Source organism: Melozone crissalis, unplaced genomic scaffold (genome assembly GCF_028551555.1).
Source record: "Melozone crissalis strain CALT ecotype California unplaced genomic scaffold, PUWL_Pcris_2 ptg000013l_1, whole genome shotgun sequence".
Classification (NCBI taxonomy): Eukaryota; Metazoa; Chordata; class Aves; order Passeriformes; family Passerellidae; genus Melozone; species Melozone crissalis.
In genome coordinates, this window is record NW_026535791.1 from 62,475,001 (window position 1) to 62,498,691 (window position 23,691).

Here is a 23,691-nt window from a genome sequence, read left to right on the forward strand (position 1 = left end):
TTATGATTTCTATTTTCTTGCTAAGGCATCATTGTGATATGTGTATCTATAAGAATGGATAAATGTATTTTAAGTTTCTGTAAGAACTTACAAGTTTAGTTGATTCATGTAAGTGTTTGGTGTAAATTGTGAGGAAAGTATAGAAGTGTAATAAGGACACTGTAATAATAATTCCAAAAGCTGACGTGAATAGATCATATAAACATATAAACTGTTGGAAGAAAACCAAATAGAAATAATCACTTTTTAATAGTGGACTTAGAAATGGGTGCAAGAGACACACTTTTGAGTTGGGTTTTTAACTGCTGTCTTCTTACATTGCAGTACTCTGACAAGGCCCTGTACACTCAGCTCTGCTTCTACCGATACATTTTTGATGTGGACTATGCGATGGATAAAGTGGTTACTGAGGAAGAGAGAGGTACGTGTAAATTTTAAATTAATTAACAGTGTTTCAGTAGCAATTTGCATGCTAGACACTAGACCTACTGTACTCTTCAAATCTGAACTATGAGGCTGTAATCTAAAACATAAAGTAGAAGAAAGTATGAATTTAAGAATCCCCTGTAAAAAGAGGGGAAGGTGTTCAGTCAGAGTTCATCACTTTAAGAATATGTTATATGCCCCCTTTCTGCTTTTGAAGTTACCGTGTTTTGGAAAATGTGCTTTTCTTGCATGTTACACACTTAGAGAATCCCTTTGCTTGAAGGACATGTTACCTTCAGTAAAGAGATTAATTAAAATATGTTCATAATTAAAATTTACATTAGTTAGTATTGAAGAGACACTTTTTATGAGGGAGAAAAAATGAGGACACAAGAAAAGCAGTAATGCTAATTGTCTGCAGACCTCTTTAAAATAAAATACAGATTAACCTGATTTTAGGAAGATTTTTTTTGGTCTTCTCCCAATTACCATAACATTTCTGAACTAAAACATTTCTAAGCTGTAACGGATCAATGGGTTTTGTGCAGCTAAGTGATTTTCAAGCTGACAGAAAAACATTTCTGAGAGTGGGCTAATGCTTGGAATTGTGAAAAAAGGCATGTTTGGGTCCCACCTCTGAAGCATGATGTCCACAGAGAGCACTGGGCTGTGTCTTCTGTAGATCTTGAGGTGCCTGTGAGGAAAAGGTGCTGCTGTTGGGACTGTCTGTGTTCTGATGGCTGCTCTGCTGTCAAGATCATCCCAACCCCTGCCCTGCATCTGCACTTAAGTTACTGACTGATGAAAAGAGATTAAATAAAACTCAGTATTTCTAAATGTTATTTTGATAAGCCACATATGGAAATGAAAATAGTGTAACCTCTTAGCTAAAATCTGCTCAAATAAGCAAACAGGCTGCTTTTGGCCTCTTGGACTTATGTTTCTTCTTGCAGAGGTTCTCATTTCCTCTCCTAATCACTCTAAGTCAGTGAACACACTGGTGCTTGCATTTCACATCCAAGCTTTGTACATCCAAGGAGGTCCCAGTGTGTAGCCATGTCAGTCTGATACATCTCTGGAGATGTACTGAGGGAACGTTGTGGAGTGGATGCTGCTGGTGGCTGAAACCAAACTGTGTGTAGATCTCTCACCCAGTACAAGGGCATAAGAGTAGAAATCATCAGTAGAGATCATGTCATGGGTGGTTACATCCACTCCCCTTCTACAGCATTCCACTCCATTTTTCAGGACTGCAAGTTTCTGGAACTTCATTTGGAAATCTGTGAGTGGTTCTCACCACTCAAAGGTGCTTCTTCTTTTGGTGCCCTTCCAAAATGTGTTTCAGCCTATTGGTCTTTGGTGATTAAAAATTCACTATAATTTTCATGTTCTAACTTTTTTGTGGCCATTCACTATATGATTATTTGTTTTACATTCCTGATTTTCTCTGCTATGCTTTTGGAAACAGTGATGACATCTCTGTTTTGTTTTGCAACTAAGGCAGAGACACTCTTAGATTTCTTTAAGAATTGGTCTCTGCTGTATGATTCTCCCTCTTAACACCTTTGTGTGCAGTCTTTTCTAGGTTGAATTAGTCTTTGGAGTATGAAAATCTAGAAATTATGTGGTATTTCAGATGGTATTTCTCCAGTGTCTTGTACACTGTGTCTGTATATTTGTTGGATTTACGTCTTGTGGTGCTTTCTTGAGCCACCTACACCCTGTTCATAGCTGCTCATATCATCAGCTTGTAGTGAAGTAATGATAGAAATCCTGAGGTTTGAGAGGGTTTCTTTTCCTCCTGTCATTTCAGAAGCATGAGTTTATTCATATCTTAGGCTCATGCCACTTGTTTTACTTAATTTTCCTGGTTTCATTAATTTTTGACTGCTTAATCTCATTTATAATATTAGACTTCAAGGTTAATAAATTCTCTCTGAAAAATAGTATGGTGGCTTCTGAATCCACATAATTTACCACCTTCTGCTTTAATGGGGAAATCTTTCTTGGACCCTGACTGCTAAGTTCAATAAAATTAGTTTTCAGAGTAATTCTTAAGGAATTGTAAGAATTCTAGTAGGTCTTTTTTCTCTTGGACAGTTAACCTTTCAGCATGGTGTATTTTTCACTTTTTTGTAGCTGTTTGAAAATTATTCTATTATCTTCTTCAGTGAGCCAGTGATTTCAGTCTTGGTGTTGCAGCAGGAGTCAAGGCCAGATAAATTAAATCTCTTAATTTTCCTTTGACAATTGGTTCTCTTCAAAGCAATTGGCTTTGTGGATGTGGTAAACCCATTCTGTCCTGTTTTTCAGGTCTCTTTTGGGAGGAGGATATCTTTCTACAGTATATGCAGAATTTGACAATAATTATCCATGGCTATTTGTGTCAGTGTCCTCTGTTTTCTTGTAACATATTTTACTGATATACTACACTTTATGTAGGATTAAATAATTTTCATGTACAATTTTTGTTGTAGGTCTGAAATGGAAATCTGGTGAACTCCCCTTTATAACATGAAGCTAGAGTTTATTTTACCTTGTAACAAAAAAGATTTTGTTTCCATGCCATCATTCACAAGCCATTTTGTCCTTGATTTGTGATCAGTGTCTTTGTCAAAAATGGTGGCAAAATTTAAATGTAGGCTTTGTATGTCTTTGGTATTTTCAGTCTCCTCTTTGTATGTGACTAAACCACTGCTTGACTGTTGTTTTGATTTTGGTTTGGGGAGAATTTTTGCTTTGTTTTGGGTCATTGTTTCTTGAAGCCCAAATTGCAGGGACTTAGTTGTTTCTACCTCTTACTGCCATTTTTCCTGAATTATTAAACACCAGTTCTTCTTTTTTGTAGATTCTGTTTATTCCTATTAGCAACTTGTCTTGGAATGTTCTTCTTTAAAAAGAAAAAAGTTTTGATGGCTAGAGATTGAAGATATAAATCTGTTTTCCACTGTAATTTGAAGGAATTCATGTCTTATCTCATTCAGAACCTTGAGATTTCGCTACTAGTTCACTTGAATTTTCTGCTCTTGCCTCTTCAAAATACAGAATCTTAATTACAGAACAGGTTGTGTTTGTTCAGCTATTTATACTGAAGACCCACACTAATTGTTGAAATGAAATCTAAAATAATAATTGTGAAATCTGTGGGAGTTCAAAAAGATATCCAAGCTGCTTCCTTTCCCTGCTAGAGGATCAATACCACAGCTTACTTTTTTACAGATGGGCTAAATTTAAAAATCCTCTGGCAATGCAGGTTCTCCACCTTGGCAAGCTGTACACACAGATTCTTGTGGTGTTTGGTGTTTTCACTGCACTTACTGTAGAGAGCTGGTTTTGGTATCTGAGGTGAATTTTGCTTTCTGAAGCTTATTCTGTGCACGATGGGTGATATACACTGTTCTCTTAGTGAGTTTTACATATTTAAAACATGCAATGCTGTATTCTAAGCCTCTCTCAACTCCTAACCTGTTTTGTGGAGGAACAGCAGGAGAGTTTTCCACTTCTCTTTGTGTTTGGTGGCTGGTTTTTTTGTTTGGTTGGTTGGTTTTTGTTTTTTGGGTTTTTTTCCTAGACCTCCAGTAGTTCAGGCCTACCACAGAGGAATACAGCAAAAGGATTAATTAATATGTTTTGCAGACTCTACTTCTGCTTATTTATACTAGTGTGGTGATTAGAACATCATTCACTCATGTTTTATTTGAGATCTACTGTAATCATTAGATATTGTTCCATCTTTTTCCTGTAAGAATCAAGAATAAGCTGACTGGTCTATGTGATGTTTTCTTGTTTCAGTGACTGGTAAAGTTAGCATTCAATTATACCACTCAGGAATATTTGGATTATATATTTATCGGTCTTTTGTCCTATTATTAATACTAGCATTTCTTTTCCATACTGATGTTTCCTTTCATCTGGAAGTTTAAGGTCTGTTATGATGATACAATTTAATAGAGTTAACATTGTGATACAGTGCAAGGTTCTTTGTTGCCATACTACAGAAAGTGAAATTCTGAAAATTCTGGGCTGTCTTTCTAAATTAGGAACTGTTGCACAGTTAGTATTAGGTTAAAAACCAGTTTAACTTTTAATATTGGTATTCCCAAGCCCCTAATTTAAGATACCAGTAATACTAGAAGGGCTGTTTGTTCTCAATCATTTTTTTAATCTGAAAAGGGAAAAAATGCTCTATTGTGAGTAGCAACATACTCAGCATGTTTTCAGCACTTTCTGACAGGTTTTAAAGCTGGGCTGTGGGTTTAATCAGACTTTGCTACTTAGGTGAGCAAGCAGAGCAGTGAAAAGCAGCAGGAGTAGCAAAGGAGTAGCAAAGTAGTAGCATCCTCTTCATGTAGATGAAAAAGGTTAGGCCAACTATCAGTGATTTTGAACATCTGAGGTTCAAATACAGGAGTGTGCTCACTCTCTGCGCCTTAACTTCAGAATGGAAACCAATATAATTGTATGGCTATGTCATGAAGAGATCAAAATAGAGTGTAGTAATCTTTATCTCATTATTCCATTCAAACATTGGCATTGTTAAATATTCAAAGATATTACTGTTTTCATTTTGCTCCTACTACAGTAAAATGAAAACCTCTGAAAGCAAAGAGAAATGGAACCCCCATAAAGTCACTACAGCTACTGTGCCTTGCACAGATGTCTCCAGTTTCCCAACATCATCTGACATTAAATAGAACATAAGGATGCTGCAATCTACTTATTCCCAATGCATTAGTATCCCTGAGGCTGTTTCTGGTGCTGTGAGCTTTTTGGGGAAATAGGATCCTTGTCTGTTCCATACAGTAGAAAGGGGCTGGAAGCTACTGCCCTTCAGCTGCCCCATTTCTCTGAGAGGGAAGGTCACAAATGTTGTTTGCAAGATATTTGAGTGTTTCAGAGACAGAAAGTGCAGAGCTGCTGTGGTGGATTCTTTCCCAGAATATATTCAACAACCCATGGAGGTTTGAATCTGAAAAGTCTCAGCATATCCTCTTAATGGATAAGCAGAAGAAAGTGAGGGTGGGAGGAAGATAACTTTGGGAAAAGCAGTTAAATATTCCTGTGTAGCAGGGAGACCTACATCTTTGAGGTATATGCCACTTTGTGGAAATAGAATGTAATTGTTTTGATCATATACTTACAGACTGTGGTTTTGTAAAACCAAATGCATATTCAAAGGATGTTTTCATGCTTTTATTACAGCTTCTTGTCTGCACCTCACTCCACCCTTCCATGCAAACATCAAAAATCCCTATTTTACTTTATGGATGAATAAACTGAAAAATTATGTTGGGAAAAAAGAAACTCTTCTGGGCTGTTAGACCTAGATGTAAAAAAAAATCAGTTCTGAATATTTGTGTGAATCCTGTCAGTTCAGTGGTGAATGTTTTTCCTCAGTGTGTTCATAACTTGGTGTGTCAAGTAGCAGACTGGAGTGATTTTTTTTTAATGGAAGACTTTTTGTAAATCAGAACAATTTTCCATGTTTTTATCAATATACAGACAGAGGACTACAGCAAAGTGCTTGTTGCAGTAGTTAAGAAAGGGAATACAGTTTTCTACATGTGAGTTCCAGTGGACTAGAAGGAGAGATTGTATCAATTATCTAGGTGTGTCTCTGTGTGTGCATTTATTTGTGAGATGGCAGCAGCTGAAACCTGGCCTGTCCCTTTTCAGAAGGAGCAGTTCAATAAAAAAACATTTCTGATGGCATCATACCTCCGGGCACCATCACTAAGACTTCAGTTCACTGTAGTGATCTCCACATCCAAGCAAATAAAAGCTCCTCTGCACATTTGCTGTCAAGTACTTTGTCTTCCAATCATCTTGTTTTGAAGAGACTGTAAAATAATAATTTTCAAGAATTTAATCTGTCTTTCTTCAAAAGCACTTGTTCATTTTTCCTTTAATGTGTTGTTTTGAAGCGAAAGACTTGTGAACTTTTTTCTTTTTAATTTGAGTTCACTATTTCTTGAGATTTCTTGAGTGTTTTTAAATCTAACTTTTTTGGAAAGCAAAACCTACTGAAAATTATGTGCAATAGGGTTTTTGAGCCTTTTGGATGTAATATATGGCAGTTAGATTATCTTTAAATCTTAGGTTATCCTCCCCTAATGATTGCGCCTTTTTTATTGGTATTAGACATTTTTAAAGATCTTTAGTGTAATGTTTTCTCCATTCTGTTTCTATTCATGTTGTCTTTTTGTTAAACCTACAAAATCTAAATAACCCCATTAACATTGTACATTTCTATAACCCTTTCTCTGAGCATAAAATATAATGGGTTGGTACACCTCTCTTGGAGTTGTTTTCTCTACTTGTGAAGGAAATAAATAGAAATAATGAGTTAAAACTGTTATAAAATGTCTACAATGTGGAAAATCTGTGGCATGAGAGGAGTGCATTTACTGTGGCTCAGACATTAAAAAAAAGGGTTTTGATTAATGAAGACTTTTTTCCCTTGCACATTGTATTAATGTTGCAGATGGGATGAAGTAGTGGCTTAGCTAAATTCTGACTCCTCATAAATTGGAATAGTTATTTGACCATGGGGTTTTTTGTATGTGGGAAAAAGTGAACAGAAATATCTTCTCATTTGCACTTCAGGATTTTTTTCCTACTCAAGTATGAATAGGTGCAGGTCAGCTTGTCATCTCTAATCCATGAATGGTGTCATCTGCCTCTTCCTTTATCACTTCTCTTGTGAGTTTCTCTAAACAGAAAATATTTCTGAAACCGTTGTTTCTTCACTGTTTCTTTTCTGTCTGAAACACTGTCATTTTTATTATAGAGACCTTTGGTGGTTTCATCTGCGTAGTAGTAAAGTTTGGGGTTTGGTTTTGTTTGATGGGGATCAGTTCTGCTGTTGTTCACTGCAATCCAGAAATGACAGCGTTTTAGTGACTTCAGCTTCTCACAGCAGTTTGCTTTTTTTCTGCAGAGAAAAGTGCAAGACTAGCATGTTTTTCCTTTTAGAAGATCCAAAAGTTTTATGGATCTGATGATGCTAAAAAAAAGTTACAAATTCCTGTGTTTTAGATACCAGAATTCTGACATCAATGCTACTTCAAAAAAAATTATTTTAGTAGAAATTGGAAAGATAAATGTAAACAATTTAACTCTGTAAAGTGCATTCAGTATGTCTGCCTAGGCATCAGAAAGATAATGTAAAGCTAGGGCTTAAAGAGATTTTTAAAAAGATACAATTATCTGTATGATTTTTAAGTCTCATAAGAAATGTATTTTAGAACTTGCCAGTGATGGCTTATAATCACTTTGATATTTTGAGGAAAATGGTAGCTTTAAACAGATGATACAGAATTTATTTTTAAAAATGTATTGTGCTTATACAGTTGATGGCTTTTATTTCCATAATGTTTTTTACTACATAATTATACATCTTAATTACGTAATTACCGTCATAATTATTATGTAATTACATGTAGTTCCACTAATTACAAAATCAGGAAGTGTAATTATCTACTAAAAACTTTCTGAAATCTTATTTGTTCACTAGAGATTATTTAAAAGACCAGTGACCTACTGAAGATGGTGTGCAGTGTCGTACTTCTCACCAGCACTGTCTTTCCCCTTCCACATGGGCAGTGTGGTTTGGCAGGGCTCTGGAAGGGCTTCCATGTCTTTAATTATGACTTGCCTTGATAGGAGGTTGTGGAACTCAACTGTGCTGCCTGCAAATTTAGAGCTTCTTAATTTTTGCTGTTGATACCTCCTGTCTTTAAATGTAAAGACTCTGTAGCTGAGTGCCCAGGAGGTTGCAGGGTTTGAGTGAACACCTTTGGGACATTGTTTGTATTCTGGTTCAGGTGTTTGGGGTCAGGTGTAAAGATATTTGATAAAGTTTGTTTATGGCCATGTATATGTGTGAAAGCTTGACTCCACAAAAGATAAAGGGAATGCAATTGATTTCTCCTGCCCAAAGATTTCTTTTATTGCATAGAAGTGGTTTTGAAAAAATTGTTTTTCTGTACTGATACACACTTACGCCTGTATGTTGTTTCATTACTTACTATTGCATGTTCTTGATTATAAATTTGTCCTATCGTGCAGTTTGAAGCCAAAAATAGTTTACTGCATGTTATTGAGGAGTAAAATTAATATTCAGGACAATCAATGGTTCTTTTGTCTTGGTGTTGTATTAAAAGAAGATAGTTACTATACTTGCTATATGTTAAATAAATCATGTGCTACCTTTAGTAGTTTGAATGAAAAGAGCACTGTAAAGTGTTAGAGTTGGTGGTCTGGTTTTGTTCTGTAGCACTGTGATGTATCAAAATGGCATCAGAGATACAGAGCTTTTTCTCACATGCATTATGACAGCAAGCATTCATTTATTATGTCACAGTATTAAAATCACCAAGAGGAAGTATACCTCCAGTAACAGAAAGCAGAATTAGTATGAAAGGGATAATTTTTAAAAAGTGAACACTAGTAGTGATACTAATAAAAAGGAAGAAAATTGTTAGCTATGTCAGAAGGGAAGTGGTGAAAAAGAAGCATGAAGAAAGGGGGGCACAGAAATACTGAAATTTCTTAGGAACACCTCAAGACTTAATACTGTGTTGCACATGTATGAGAGTGTAATTTTTCTGGGCTTGTTACATTAGGCAACTGTTTATTGAATACTTGCCAAAAGCTTTTCTTAGCTCCCAAACTTGGCCTGGGTTTGCAGTTGATGTGAATATGTCATCTTCTTGATGTTAAATGTAATTACCTCAGCTCACATCTCCTGAGTATATGAGTCCTAAAGAGAAATTGTCTCCAAACCCATTTAAATTATATGGACCATTAAAAGAAACACGTGGAGTCATTATTTGTGAAAACAGGAGCCTTAGTTAATCTCCAAGATTTAAATTATTGCTGCAAATAAAATTATGTTAATTATTATACTCACTGAAGTATAATAACTGCACAGGAGACATTTCTTTTGAAAATCTTTCTGTATCCTCAACAAACAAAGGATTTCTATCAAATACATTATGAAAATATAGTTATGCTCTCTTCTCTAAGAAATGGATGGAGATAATCTCTTCTTTTTATTAGGGACTAGTAAGCCATGTAGAGAATAGCATAATGGAAGATTTTTGTTTTATTCCATAGGGGACACAAAAATGATGCATGATATATGTATAAAAATACAGCACAAAGCACAAGACAAAGAAGTGTCTAAATGCAGCTTAAATTTGGTTTATTTAAATAAAAAAATACTGCCTTCCATAAAGGAGTGTACCATTTTTGCCATCTCTACATCAGAACATTGTGGTGGTATCAACTGATCCCAATTGATGCATTTCTGGAGGAGCAGGGGCAATGGAGCACTTGAAGTCATGGGTGTAGATGCCTTGAAAATAAGCAATGCTTATAAGACAGTGTTGGAGTAAATATTCCAAAAAAGAAATACCTCGTTGTCTCCTGGGCAGAGCCTCCACTTGCAGTTTTCAAGTCCCTCTCTAAGCAAAGCCATGCTCGTTCTGTGACCTTTGTGGTTATTTTGGCATTGATCTCATTCTAACAATCCATCTACCAAATTTCATGTTTCAGTCTAATGTGGTTGTCTTTTGAGAACAGATTAGTTGTCTGTGACAGGCCAAAATGTGGCTCAGCCTTCAAAAAAAACATTACAGAAGGATGTTCTGCTGTCCTGGCTAGTCCCTCTTCTGAGAGGGGACCGAGATGGGTACAAGGGGCAGCGGGTCAGGTTAGGGAGCTCTTTGTTTTTATGTGGCAGAAATAGGTTGGGAAGAAGTTGATTTGATCCTGCAAGGATTACAACTGTTAAATGCATATCAAAATGTTTTCCTATCTTATATTATTTAACTCAGAATATAATAATGTAATTGTTTTGACATGAAAACGTTACGTACTGTAGTATTTCCATTTATCTTTAAATAGACATTTTTCACTTTGTGAGAGATGCAAGCAGTAAGACAAAACAAAAAATGAATAAAAAGAAATGAGTGACAGCCAAGCTAGTTTATTTATATTATAAAAACAAATAATATTTGACATTAATAGAATCTTACAGGCTTGTAATTAAAGTATTTAGCTAGTTATGGTATTGTTTTTTTATTTCTAATGTGACAATATATGTTCCATAAACTAAAAGTAGCACATTTGTCAGATTAATATTTTAATTTGAAATTCTCTTACCTAGCCATGGTAGAGGGCAATAAAGCATTAAAGAGACTTTTTTTTTTTTAATAGAGCTGAGCCTGTAGTTTAAAATTTACTTAATGAAAAATAGTGATGAGTGACCAAATAACATACTTAGAAAGAGCATTAACTGCCATGTTTTTGAAGAGTAATGGTGAACTATAGTAACCAGAAACATGATGTGGAATATTCCATACTTTAAATTTTGTATTGTACAAGAATTAATGGGTTTGACATTGGTTATTGTGAATGCAGTGGCATGATAACTTGAAACTAATTCAGTTATTTTGAGTATTAATTAATTTAAAAGACCTAAAGTGTAGCTTCTTGTTTGGAAACAAGTGCCATGTGTTTTTTGAGCACTCTTGGGGATGGTGGCTCCACCATGTCCTTGGGCATCCCATTCCAGTGTTTAGCCACTCTTTCACTCTTTCAGTGAAGAAATTTTTCCTGACATTCAACCTGAACCTCCTCTGGTGCAACTTGAGGCCATTCCCCCTTGTCCTGTCACTGCTTACCTGGGAGAGGAGCCAACCCTCACCTGGCTACACCCTCCTGCCAGGGAGTTGTAGAGAGCAGTGGGGTCTCCCTGAGCCTCCTTTTCTCCAGGTTTAACACCCCCAGCTCCCTCAGCTGCTCCTGGTCAGGAGTCATGCACTGGATCCTTCTCCAGCTTTGTTCCCCTTCTCATGACACAGTCTGACTAAAAAGAGAAAGAAACAGAGGTTCTAATTTGAAGGTTTATTTTGTGAAAGTCTGGATGCAAGTTTAAAGCCACTATTTCTATTCTTTCCATTTCTGTTCTCCAAAGATTTATCAGCTGTTTCCCAGTTAAAAGCCCTATTTCAGTCACCACAATGATGGAAGCAACCATAAAGGACACAAATTAAGCATCTTTTTCATTTTTCCAAAAAAACAGGAGCTCTGATAAAATTCAGAAATTACAATGAAGTGTCCATGCCTTTTTGAACTTTTGAATACAGTCTGAGGCCTTTGCTTCCTTTTGGTTTTATTGTTTTAGGTTTTTTTGTTCTGGCAAATTTTGACCAGGAGAAGTATTCAGTCAGGAGCTCCTGTTTAGACAAAACATGCATTTTATTTCAGTATTTAGTCTATTAACATAGGAGCATGTCAGTATTTTCTACCAAATACCAAAAAATATCATTTTTGTTCTATTAAGGCATTTAACACTAGGGATTTCTGATACATACATGTGTTCTCTGTCATGCAAGTGACTGCTCGTGCTGCACTGACAACAAATGTGCTTTGTTTCAACCTGAGCCTCCAGGACCCCCTTTTCCCTGTGGTGTCTGGGCTTTGGGGCAGCTCTGATGTGTCTGGCTGATGCTGTCAGTGCTTCTCCATTTCCAGGCATCTCTTCTGCCCTGGCAAAAACCTCTCTCCCACTCGGGTGGGTCCTGGGTTTGCTCAGCTCTCCCAGCAAAGAATCACAGAATGGTTTGGGTTGGAAGATCACAGCAAAGAATCACAGAATGGTTTGGGACCTTGAAGATCACCCAGCTCCAGCCTCTCTGCCAGGGGCAGGGAACCTTCCACTAGACCAGGCTGGCCACCCAGCCTGCCCTTGGACACTTCCAGGGATGGGACATTCACGGCTTCTCTGGGCAACCTGTGCCAGTGCCTCACCACCCTCACAGTAAAGAATTTCTTCCTGATATCTAATCTAAACCTGTCCTCTGAGTGTGAACCTATTTCCCCTTGTCCTGTCAGGACATGCTCTTGTAAGCAGTCTCTCTTCAGCTTTCCTGTAAGTTCCCTTTAGTGCATTCTGGTTTTCCTTCTTCCAGTTCTAGTAATGGCTTTTTAGAGGGGAAATACAATCATTTTGATAGATTCTTGAGAAGTGATAGGCATGCTGGGCTTTCAGGAGCCCTCATCTTCACACTTTTTTTACTTAAGTAAAGACTGTTCAGAGATCCTTTGGAAATAGCTTTCCGTTTCCTGCTCCCATCAGCATCCATTGTCACCTGCTGCATGTTTTACACCCCTGTCCTTCCAGGCATTGAGGTGCTGGTGCTTTACTGAAATCCCTTGGCTGTTCCATGAGGATAAAAGTTTCACGAGTTTGCAGAAGTTTCATGAGGATAAAAGAAGGGTAAGATGCAAGCACAGATTACCAGTGTAAGGTAATCCTTATCCCTAATACTCCATGGTAAAGCCTTACATTACACACTCATATGTCAGGATGCCTTGCAGTTACTTGTCTGTGTGCCTCTACCCTTGACTGTAGAAATAATATTGGTGTTTCAACATTGTGCTTCAAAAATTACGTTTCCCTTTGAGGGGATTTGAGTTGTTGAGGATTTTTTGTAACATAGTGATTGTAAAGTAAAGTTCTCTTTCATGGGGAAGGAAAGGGCTGTGAGTTTTTAATTTGGTCTTTGATTCTTAAGAGACAGGTAAAGAACTTCCAGTTGTCCCATCCAAATCCATGGCACTGTGTTGGTACTGTAATTAAGGGCCCAACAAAATATTAATACTAAGGTAATATTTTATTAGGTTGCCACAGGGATTCATGTGGAATTTTTTATTAAAGAGGTTGTATTTTGTAAAGGAAATGAGAAATGCTTGTTTTGAATTACGTGAGGAAAGAGCATTAGTGCAAAATAAGAAAAAGTCATGAAAGAGCAGAACAGATGTGTGAAGTGAATTTGACAAAGAACAATCCCAAAATTCTAGGTATGGAAAATGCAGGTGAGAGCTCTGAGGAACAGAAATGTTGAAGGATTTTAAAGAGGCAACAGTAAATGAAACTAATTTGCAGTACAGCTAGACAGTCAAATGGGTCATTGCAAAATGTAGCCTTTATTTTTATGGGTTGTTTGAATCCAGTGTGGTTAAAATTAGGTCCTGCATTCCAATAGGAGCTCCCTAAACTGGATTTCATTACACTTGTTATCCTGTGAGAAGTTTACTCAATTAGGGAATTGTTAAACAAGATCTCTTTGTATGTATTACTGAAAATTGTTGCACACTCATGGGCACAGCCTTAAATTGACATTAGTCATCTCTGAAAGAATTCTAGACTTGGATTGGCTTGAAAATATAATTTTGTATCATCTTGTTCTGGATGTGTACAGTGAGGACTCTGGAAAACTATGTCAAAGAAGAGGTTTTTATTGTCCTCTAAACATAAAATATGATTTGGGAGGAAATCTCTCTTTGCAGAAATCAGCACTTTTACAGATGGAGTACATCCTTCTTGGGAAGTTTCTTCAACACTTGCAAGCTGATGTTTTTGAAATGTCTGGAATAGGCCAGTATTTCTGTTGAATAGCACATTTTTGAAGGCCATTATTATGATAAACCATGTTCTTAGCATAATTCAAGTTGGTATATATACTTTGATTTTAAAAATTGAGTTCTTTTCAAACTGGGAGCTACAAACAGCACTCAAGAAAAAACGTACTGTTGAACTTACACATAAATTTTTGCATTTAAAATTTTCCAGCAACATGGGTACTTTGTGTCCTCAAGTGTGCCTAGCCAAGAGAGGCCCAAGGAGTGCCTGAAGATCAAACAAACATTCCATTATAAAGCAAAGCTCTGTAGAGCAATATATCCCAATTATAAAGATAATATTAACTACCCCAGTGACAGGCCTTTTATGGAGTAAGAAGCCACCCTTATCTTTCAGCTAATAGACATTGCCTTTAATAAAAATACTGGACCCAGCACTCCAGATGTTTCTCTCCAGGGCTGAGCAAAGGAGAAGGGTCCCCTCCCTGCACCTGCTGGGGATGCTCTGGCTGTTGCAGAGTTCCAGGCTGTTCCCCCTGCAAGTGCCTGGTTTGTGTTCAGCTTGTTGTGTACCCACTCCTTACCTTGTTATGTAGGTGGCTGAGCCTGTAAATTCTGTGTGAGATGGGGCTTTGCTGTTCTCTTTCTGTCTCAGTAAAGCAAAGCAGGTATTCCACACCAAATATCACCAGTGGAGAATATTCTCTGCAAAGGAGTGCACTTCATCACCACTGGCTTTAAGGTCTCAAAGTTCAAGCATTTGTGTGTGACTTTATCAGGCTGTGGTTTGGGGAGAATTAGGCAGTTCTAGGATACGGCTCAGCTGATCTCATCTGTTCTAGATGTGGTGGATCACACATGAGAAATTCCTACTTGTTTTGCTGATCCTAAAGGAGGTCCAGAGTGGTGACTACTTCAGATCTACACAGCAGTATTGCTGGAAAAATTGTACCAAGAACATGTTACTATGTTAGATGCCAAATGTGAAAAATTGATGTGTACAGCACTCCAGTCACCTCGAGGTTTTTCAACAATGAATAAAAAGTAACATGAAAGTAGTTTAAAGTAGTTTTCTTTATCCTTCTCCAGTTAACAACCTCTGTTGGCTAAAGCAAAGTGAGAAAAGTGTGTTGTGAAGGAAACCATTTCTACATCCCAGAATAACCACTTTTTGAATTGTGCATAGCTAATTGTAATGACTCTGGGGAAGGCATCTCATCATGAGGAGGCAAAACTCTGTAACTTCCATCACTCCTGTAGAAAAGCCTGTTTTGAGGTCTGCAAACCAGCCAGTTAAAAATCACTTTCAGAGTGGAGTTCTGGCTTCTGTCAAAGGAGCAGGCTGTTGTTTTGTGGTTATTTGTAGAGAAGCAGGGGTTGTAGTTCTACACTGGTACTATTTTTTGAAAGGACAAATCTAGAAATGAAACTTCTTGTATTGGGTCATTTCAAAATTAATTTGCGGTCTTCAAGGTGAACAGCTGTTATCTATTAATAGCTATTTTTTTACCCACAAAAGATTCCAGCAGTTAAAAGCCAACTCCATCAACCTCTGCTTTTTCATATTCAGTAAATACAGGGATTTTGATAACTCCAGACGAAGTTATCATGGGGAGGAGTTTAATATTCTACAGATCATAGCACATAATCATTTTTCCTTCTGCTTGAATGTCAAGCATGAAAAAGGAAAATATACATTTACAAAGTTGACTTTAGAAGAGCCTTTAAAATATATTGTCTTATGGCAGAGCAGCCTCAGATAATCCATTATTTTACTTGTAGACCCTCTTTAGGAAGGGCAGAAGGCAAAAGGCACTCACAGATTTGTAAGTGTATCAAGTTAGTACACTGAGATCAAAGGCTATCTCTGCCTGAGGGACTCTGCACATTCTCTTCCAGATCAGCTGCAACATCAGGGACAGAAAAATCTACAAAGCATTTTGTTTGCTGTGTGTTCAGTCTCCTGTCATCTGCTAATGCAGTCTTTGTCAGAAAGTACTTAATGTTGTGGTACCCAAGTAACCTGCTTCCTTGTTTCACATCCATTGTTCTGCTGAGTGCATATCTCCTGTGCTCCTGTTCAGCACTGCTGACTTCACAAAAAGGGCATGGTCAGAGACATGCTTCCCTAGGTGGGGGGAGTGGAGGGGGTGGAAGAAAGCAAATGTTTTGGCATCCTGGTAGTGGAGCTGGTTGCACCAGTGGCACAGAGGATATTGATGTGCCCTTGATGTATTATTAGTGGCACTCAGCCTGTGTTCTCACTGTTTTAGAATGGCTCACCCCATGTGCTCTTGAAGGGCAGGATAGAGGATACAGACTCTAGCAGATTGTGTGGGTGGGGGTCTTTGAAAAGATAGAATTTTGATCGATGTATCAGAATAGCTGCAGGTATGTATTGTATCCATTTAGTGTCTTGTGAAGGATTGGGAGGATTTAAGATGAGTGCACAGGGAGAAATGGGAAAATTGTTTAAAAAAGTTAAAATGTTTGGTGTTCATTTGCTTTTTACATTGCCAGTGTGTTAAAACAGAGTAATGCATTTCTTGAAGTTACTGTACATACACTAGGTTAGAACAGGGGTGATGTTCCCAAGTGCTAAACCATGGTGATTCTTCATTTTCTCCACTGCTTTTTCCCCAGCATTGCAGGGTAAAGGTGGCAGGGAGTGGTTTGTCTCCTTTACTTTGTGAAAAGATTGCTTTTCAGGAGTCGACCCAAGTTGCTTTCCTGAAGAGGGTATAAGCTTCACCAGCAGTGGAACTTGAGTTATTTCGTGTCTTTCCATGTGAATGACTAACTGTTTCTTGGATTCCTTCATCATTGTTAAAGTCTAATTAAGTTAGGGACCAGGAACTTAAATTTGCCAGCAATGGTTTAATTTTCCCTGATTTATCTGATATCTGTTGACATGACCATTACTGGAAGTGTTCCCCTGCACCATGACAAGAGACAGTGTTTCAGCTCTGATTACTCTCTGCTGTGTGACAAAGATGTTCCTCATTCAGCTGGGATGGTTCTCATTGTGCTGGGATGGTTCTTGCTCATCCCTTGCACTGGTAGCTTACAGAGATTGTAAACCAGCATCTGTAACCATCAGGGGTTGGATGCTCCTGGTCCCAGAACACAGTGTTGGACATCAGGTGACCTTAGCACCAATGACTCACAAAGTGAGCTGCTTCTGAGGAAGTTTGACTCTGTAATGCTCAGCAGGACTAGTCTGACAGGGAAAAAAGTCAGAAAATTTGAAGTTTAAGAAGGAAAGGAATTTTTATTTTTCATTTCTGTAAAGCACATGGGTGTATTCAGGAGGAACAGTATGTTGATAGTTTCTTCCATTTCAGTACACAGAGAGATGCTGTTTACCTCTGGATGTATCTATAGATATGGGTCCCCTGCAAGCAGCTACTGCATCATTTGATTATGTTCTTGCAGAGAGTGATGAAAGATTCCTCTGCACACAGTTAGAAAAAATCCTGTATTGGGCACCCATCCCAGAAATGTATCCAGGCAGCTGTGATCTGTGGGATTTTTTTCTGGAATTGTGTATATCACTAAGAATTATACATTTGTTTGCTCCTCACAGTCTGATAAGCATTTACTTAAGGGTGAGCAGCATTTCATTAAATGGGGGTTGTTTCAATGTAACAGGTTCCCTTTCAGATAGAAAGGACACACACTTTCATCTTCATCTTTTTTTCTGGTGTTTGGGGATCTGCTTTTCTTCCTAACCTGCAAAATATTGTGTGGAAGGTAGATGAAGGTGAATGATGGTGAAAGGAAATGATGGTGAGTTATATCTCGTACCTCTGAGAATGTAACAAAAGCTCATGATCAAAAAAAGGTGCTGTTATGAAGCTGATTTGTAGCTAACATAAGTCTACAGCTTAAATTGGGAAAAAGATAGCTGTTGTCAAATACTTGAACCAAAACTCATTAATAAATTGGGCAAGTGTTTATTAAATATATATTTTTCTGTTGATATTTCAAGCCTTTTTGGATTAAATGTCTCATGTGGGAGTTGTTCTTTTACCAAGGTTGTGGGATTTTGTCATAAGCAAAGTAAAGCAACAGTGTTTAATTTTGGTCACATGCTTCATCCAAAACTAGATCACAAATGGCGTTTTTCTTTTGTTTATAGCTGATCTTCTGTGCCAGCAGCAGATGCTTTAGTCTGTTGTCATCTCTGCTGTTTCAGTGACTGTTTTTGACAGAGCAATTTCCTTTCAGGTGTCTTGTTTTACTTTTGTGTATGTTGTCCTTATGCCTGATGTTATAGGAAAGTCATTTTCAAATCGGTGATGGTAACGACTTGAGTGAGTAAATGGCAATTGAATTCCAAGTCTTCCAACAGCACTGATGTGCTGATACACAAGATCATCATTCTCCAGAAAAGGCTTGTCTACCAGTCATCTCCTGTTACAATCCAAGCTGTGTTTTGGATAATTCTGCTGGGTTTGAAACTCTTTCAAAAATTTCCTCTCATGCAGATGCTAATAAATGACTGAATGGATGCATTCTGGTACAGTGCTGTTCCATTTGTAAGTTAGTTTCAGTCTCATTAATCAGAACTGGTTTCAGTAGCTCCTAGAAAAATTTTGTCAGCCAGAGAGATCTGTGGGGCCTCCAGGATCAAGAATCACAAAGGTAGAGCATGGCAAGCATGACAGATGTGATAGAAAAGGCAACATTGTTCTCAGTATTTTTTGAGTGGGAAGTAATGAATTTGTGTATTTCTAATTACATGGGAGCTTCTTCTGCTTTTGAAAGTGTGTATTCTTTGTGTATGACAGGATTTATACAAAGTTACTTGTAATCTGTTTACTTATTCTATTGCAGCCAAATATGCATATTTAATATTAGCAAGAACTCATAAAACCCAGTTAAGTATGAAATACAGTTGAAAAGCATCATAAAGAGTAATCAGACCTTTGAAGTGGAGTTACAGTGGATTATTGCTGTTAGTGGGCTGCCTGACTGCACCTGCTTCTTGGAGATTTGGCCTTTCTGTTTGAATATTCTGGCTTTTGTGGGTTTAAGCAATAACTTGATGTGTAAGATGCTCTTACTAGGAGAATTCCCTTCCACTCTCCTAACAGTGTGTGGCTCTAACTGATTTTGAATATTTTAAGAGTTTCTGGTTCTGTAAAAACTGATTAATTGCTTTTGAAAGCAGGCCATGTTACCAGCTCTTGATAGGTGTGCTTACATCTCTTTTAAGTGTTTTTTGTGAACAACTGATCAAATTAGATTCGTCACTCTTGGCTTGGGGTGATTTTAAATTGAAATGGAATGTATTAAAGCAGCCAACCACACTGATTGTATTGCAAGCCTCATTTAATTTTGTACATTCACCCATTATTGTGAAAAGCAGGGTTTTTTTTAAAATGCATGATTGTGACTGTACCTTTAGCATCTCCAAAGGTCATCAGTGCATAATTTCTTAGTGTTAGATACCTGATTTCTGAGAGCAAGTTCCACTATGTTGTGTATGTATTAAATGTGGATTTTTGATACTGCCCAAGTCCTTATGGTCAGTTTAGGCCCCTGCCTTGAAACATTTGTGTGCAATTGGTCACTTGGTGTCTGTAGATCACAGAACTGCCCATTCTGAAATACTGAGGCACTGGGGCATGCATTAGACATTGTCACAGAATCACAGAATGGTGTGGGTTGGAAGGGGCCCTAAAGATCTCCTCTTTTCAAGCCCCCAGCATGGGCCGGGATGTCACCCACTCAACCAGACCTGAGACTGCTCAGGTCCCCATCCAGCCTGGCCTTGGACACTGCCAGGGATGGGACATGTGATATGGCAGTGCATTGTTATGAAGTTGTTCCTGCCAGGTTATCAGATTAGAGTGTTCTCCTGCAGTGTTCACAATAATAAAATATGCTTCTTAAAGCTTTTTCTTCTGTTTTATTAACTGGCACCTTCTTATCATGTATGAGAAGCTGCATAGAATCTTCTAGTTGAAAGTCAATAGAAATACCGACAGAATAAATTTTTACACAAACTCCCTCCATCCCTGTCTGTACCATTATCTTTGAAAATAAATCTGTGATTTCCCTGTACTTGCTAAGATGTAAGTGTCCTGGAAGTTAGCATTGTGAATATTTGGTGTTCTCAAAGTGGTTAAATTCACATTTCATAATAATTCTTTCTGGTTTGTGCATAGCTTAATGCAAAAGAATAGTATTTACATAGTAGCTTTCAACAGGGATTCTTGTATTATTTTTGAGAAATGTTGCATAGGCTTTTAATGTAATCTATGCACAGAAAAAAAATTATTACTTATTCCTTCATTTTGAAAATATTTTACAGTGCTGTGGCGTTCTGTGTATGACTATTTCCCTTTCTAGAAATCCTCTGGGAAAGCAGTAGATGCACCTCAGTATCCAGATAGCAGCTGCTGATCTGGGGAAAAATGAAGGCATCAGTCCCTGGGTCTGGATGAGGATGGCTGGAGTTCCATCCCGTTAGCTTCCCCTTTGATTTAGGATCTGAAGCAAATGTTTCCTGTATAACCCGGTCAGAATCAGTTTTCATGCCAACTCTCCACAGTTTAAAATCAGCTTTAGTTAGCATTTTTCTTTCTATTTGAGTAAGTAAACATTTTTGTGCCTTTTGAAGAAAAGACACTGCAGTGGCTTCTGTGCCTAAAAGATAACATTTAAACTCTCAAAAATGTTTGGTTTTGTTCCTCCAGGAGACCCATGACCAAGAAACAAAGTGAAGAGAGGTTATCATAGAATACTGGTTTGCAAAGACAGTTCACCTTATACATGTTTTTACATAGGTGTACAATGCAGCTGTAGCCTTTGTTGGTCCCTACAGCAGCAGCTGCAAGATGTTTCCAGTTCTCCTGAATCACTTCAGTGTCTGCAGTGGGTTTTTGAGGTTATCTCTCAGTTCTCTCCATAGATTTTAAAGCTTAGACTTTGTCACTGGACTTCAAATCTAGTTGCACTCAAAATCTTTACTTAGCTATTTCATATAAATTTATTCTCAGAACAAATTGTATCAGTGACATATGTGACTTATCTGGATGTTGTTTGCTGGCTTCTTTGCAATCTTGTTTTGGCCTTTCCGTATTTTGAAGTGTGATTTATTAAGAAATGGTCAAGAAAATGAGCTGGATGAACTTAGAATCATTTGCAGAAGCTGAGTTAATAATGCAAATGGCACTAGCTGGTGCAGTACTGTAAGCTATTTCTTGACATAGGAAAGAACTTCCTTATCCAGCTCAGTGTCAGAAAGGTGTTCTCAGGACAAGGGAATTATGTCCATTTTAAATGTGTATATTAAACGCCTTAAGCAAAACTTTCACCAAAGTGTCCCTCACACTACTGACTGTCTTTATGGAATGCACCTCTCTGTGTCTTTTCTGACCAGCTTAGGCTCACATTTGTGGTTCAGGTGTCTTAATGATAATTTTGAATATATCATTTTCACTAACATAGTGTAAGCACAGTACCTTAGAATCCTTATGTAGAATACTTAGAATTTTTAGAGGCTTAATGTGGATTTTGGGAAACAGTTTCCAATATCAAACTGATGCCCTAATATTTACTAAAATCTAAGTAACAATATTAGCCAGTTCTCAGCACTGATTCTGAGGCTTTTCATTGGCCCAGAGTGTTCATGTTTGTTTCTAAATTCAATGGTTCTAAATATTTTATATATAGAATAGTTATATATATAAGTATGTGCATATATATATATATATATATATCTTCAATATATATTTATTGGTATATTTTTCAATAATGTCTGTGTTCCTTCTGTTTAGACAAATATATTTCAATACTAGCTTTCTGTGAGGATGAAGTTCTAATTGGTATCTTCACATAAAGTTTGCAATTAAACACAGAAATATCATTTTCTTCAGTGTCACAAATGCAAAGCATTGCTAAGAAGACATTGGCATCTGTCATCTGCAGAGCAATAGATTTGTCTGAGTGTGCTCCAAAGTTCATTTTCCTGCTCAGTTCCTGCCATCTAAATTGTGGAGTGTTTAGTCACCTGAACCTGTGATTGTGTAGTGAATTATGTGTTCTAAAAACCATTATAGCTGTGAATAGTAGCTAGTATTGTCAAAGACCTTCACAGTTTAGTCTCATGAAAAAAGCTGTATTTATATTAGTGGAGACAATTTCACTAGGCACAGCATGTTTACATCTTCCAAGCCTCAGAGCAAAACTGAGTTAGAAGAGTGATCTCCAACAAATTATTTCTTCACACAACCTTTACATTCATCTTAACCCTTAGGTTCTTTCTTCCCATCTAGTCAGTGATGACATTATGAGAAGCTGCATAGAATCTTCTAGTTGAAAGTCAATAGAAATACTGACAGAATAAATTTTTACACAAACTCCCTCCATCCCTCTCTGTGCCTTTATCTTTGAAAATAAATCAATGATTTCCCTGTACTTGCTAAGATGTAAGTGTCCTGGAAGGGTGTGTGCCCTCCTGCATCCTGCCCCTGGGCATTCAGTACGTTGTTGGTGTAAATTCTGTGTCAAGTGAAAGCAAGGTAGAGCAGCAGATTCTTCATTGAATTTCATTTTAAGCTTTCTAATTCAACTTTCAAGAAATTTAGCAGTTTTTTAATCTTGGTTTTGGTTTTATCTTTGTTTTGCACATCTCATTTGTGCAGGTGACTTCTATCATGTGAATAGATAGATACCTGGTTGCACTATTGCTATCAAAATTATAGATACCTGGTTGCACTATTGCTATCAAAATTGAATTTAACAGCAAAAATAAGATTAATACCTATTCAAATTCAAAATACCTATTCAATTCAAAAATTGAATTTCAGCAAAAATAAGATGAATACCTATTCTAACTGCAGATGTAGGTTCTTAGTTTCCAGATCCAGGTCTTCCATGGTATTCTTTCCTCTGTCTCTGAGAGACAAGAGTAGAGCCTTCACCCTTGAAGACTTGTGAGCTTTTGATGAGATTGAACATTGCCCAGATTTAAATAGTATTCAAACTGCTGTTGAAGTGCCTCACATGATTCATAGCTACTCTGACTTGAGCATCTTCAGCAGTTGAAGAGGAATATTTTATGCCATCAAAAATACAGATGCCAGCAGAGACACCTCTGAAAGAAAAATTGGAAATGTGGAATATGGTCTGCCTCTTCTCTCAGGAGACTGACTTCACATCACTAGTTATTATTTGTATTCTGCTGCTATCTAGAGGTCTGGTGCACCACAAATAGGCAATCTTTAAGACCATTTCTGCCTATGGAATTTGTAGTGCAAGAGAAGCAGTAGGTCTGATGGGGAAATGCCATCCAGCCTGTTCTGCAGACAATAAATGAAGCCTGAATTCACCAACTGGTGATGGCAAAGCTGAGTGTAGCACCTTCATCTTCTGAATGAAGATTCAGTGCTCAGCAGCTGTAAAAGCACCATGAATAGTCTGTCATTTTTAAGTTTCCCTGATGATTCAGATAATGCAGGAAACTGATGGTGTCTTCCAGATAAGCATATACATCAGTTTCATGAGCATTTGAAGAAGAGAAATCTATATTAAGCTTTAATAAGTGCAAAGAACTGTGAATGCTTTCAGGCAAGCATTGCTAGCAGGTATCTTAATTAAATTTTTTTCTCATTTATTCTGTGGGTTTTGTACATTCCTTGGCTTGTCTTGATTGTCTTTGCTCAGTTCTGTTTTCTGATATTGCAGGGGCTTTCTGTTTATTTGCTTTTCTGTTTTTAGACTTGTTCCCACTTGACCTTGATTTTAAACCAATGCATCCCTGAGCTGCCTCTTTCAAGCAAATGCTTTCCAGTATTTTCATAGAATCATTAAGGTTGG

General features: G+C 37.4%; 1 protein-coding gene across 1 annotated transcript in view; it reads left to right on the plus strand.

The window, feature by feature from the left end:
* The window catches only part of POLA1 (DNA polymerase alpha 1, catalytic subunit), a 187,236-nt gene that overhangs the window by 142,840 nt on the left and 20,705 nt on the right, over window positions 1–23,691 (plus strand). Inside the window, 1 exon segment of the mRNA XM_054271899.1 lies at window positions 325–421. Within this exon segment, the coding sequence (XP_054127874.1) occupies window positions 325–421 (97 nt within the window).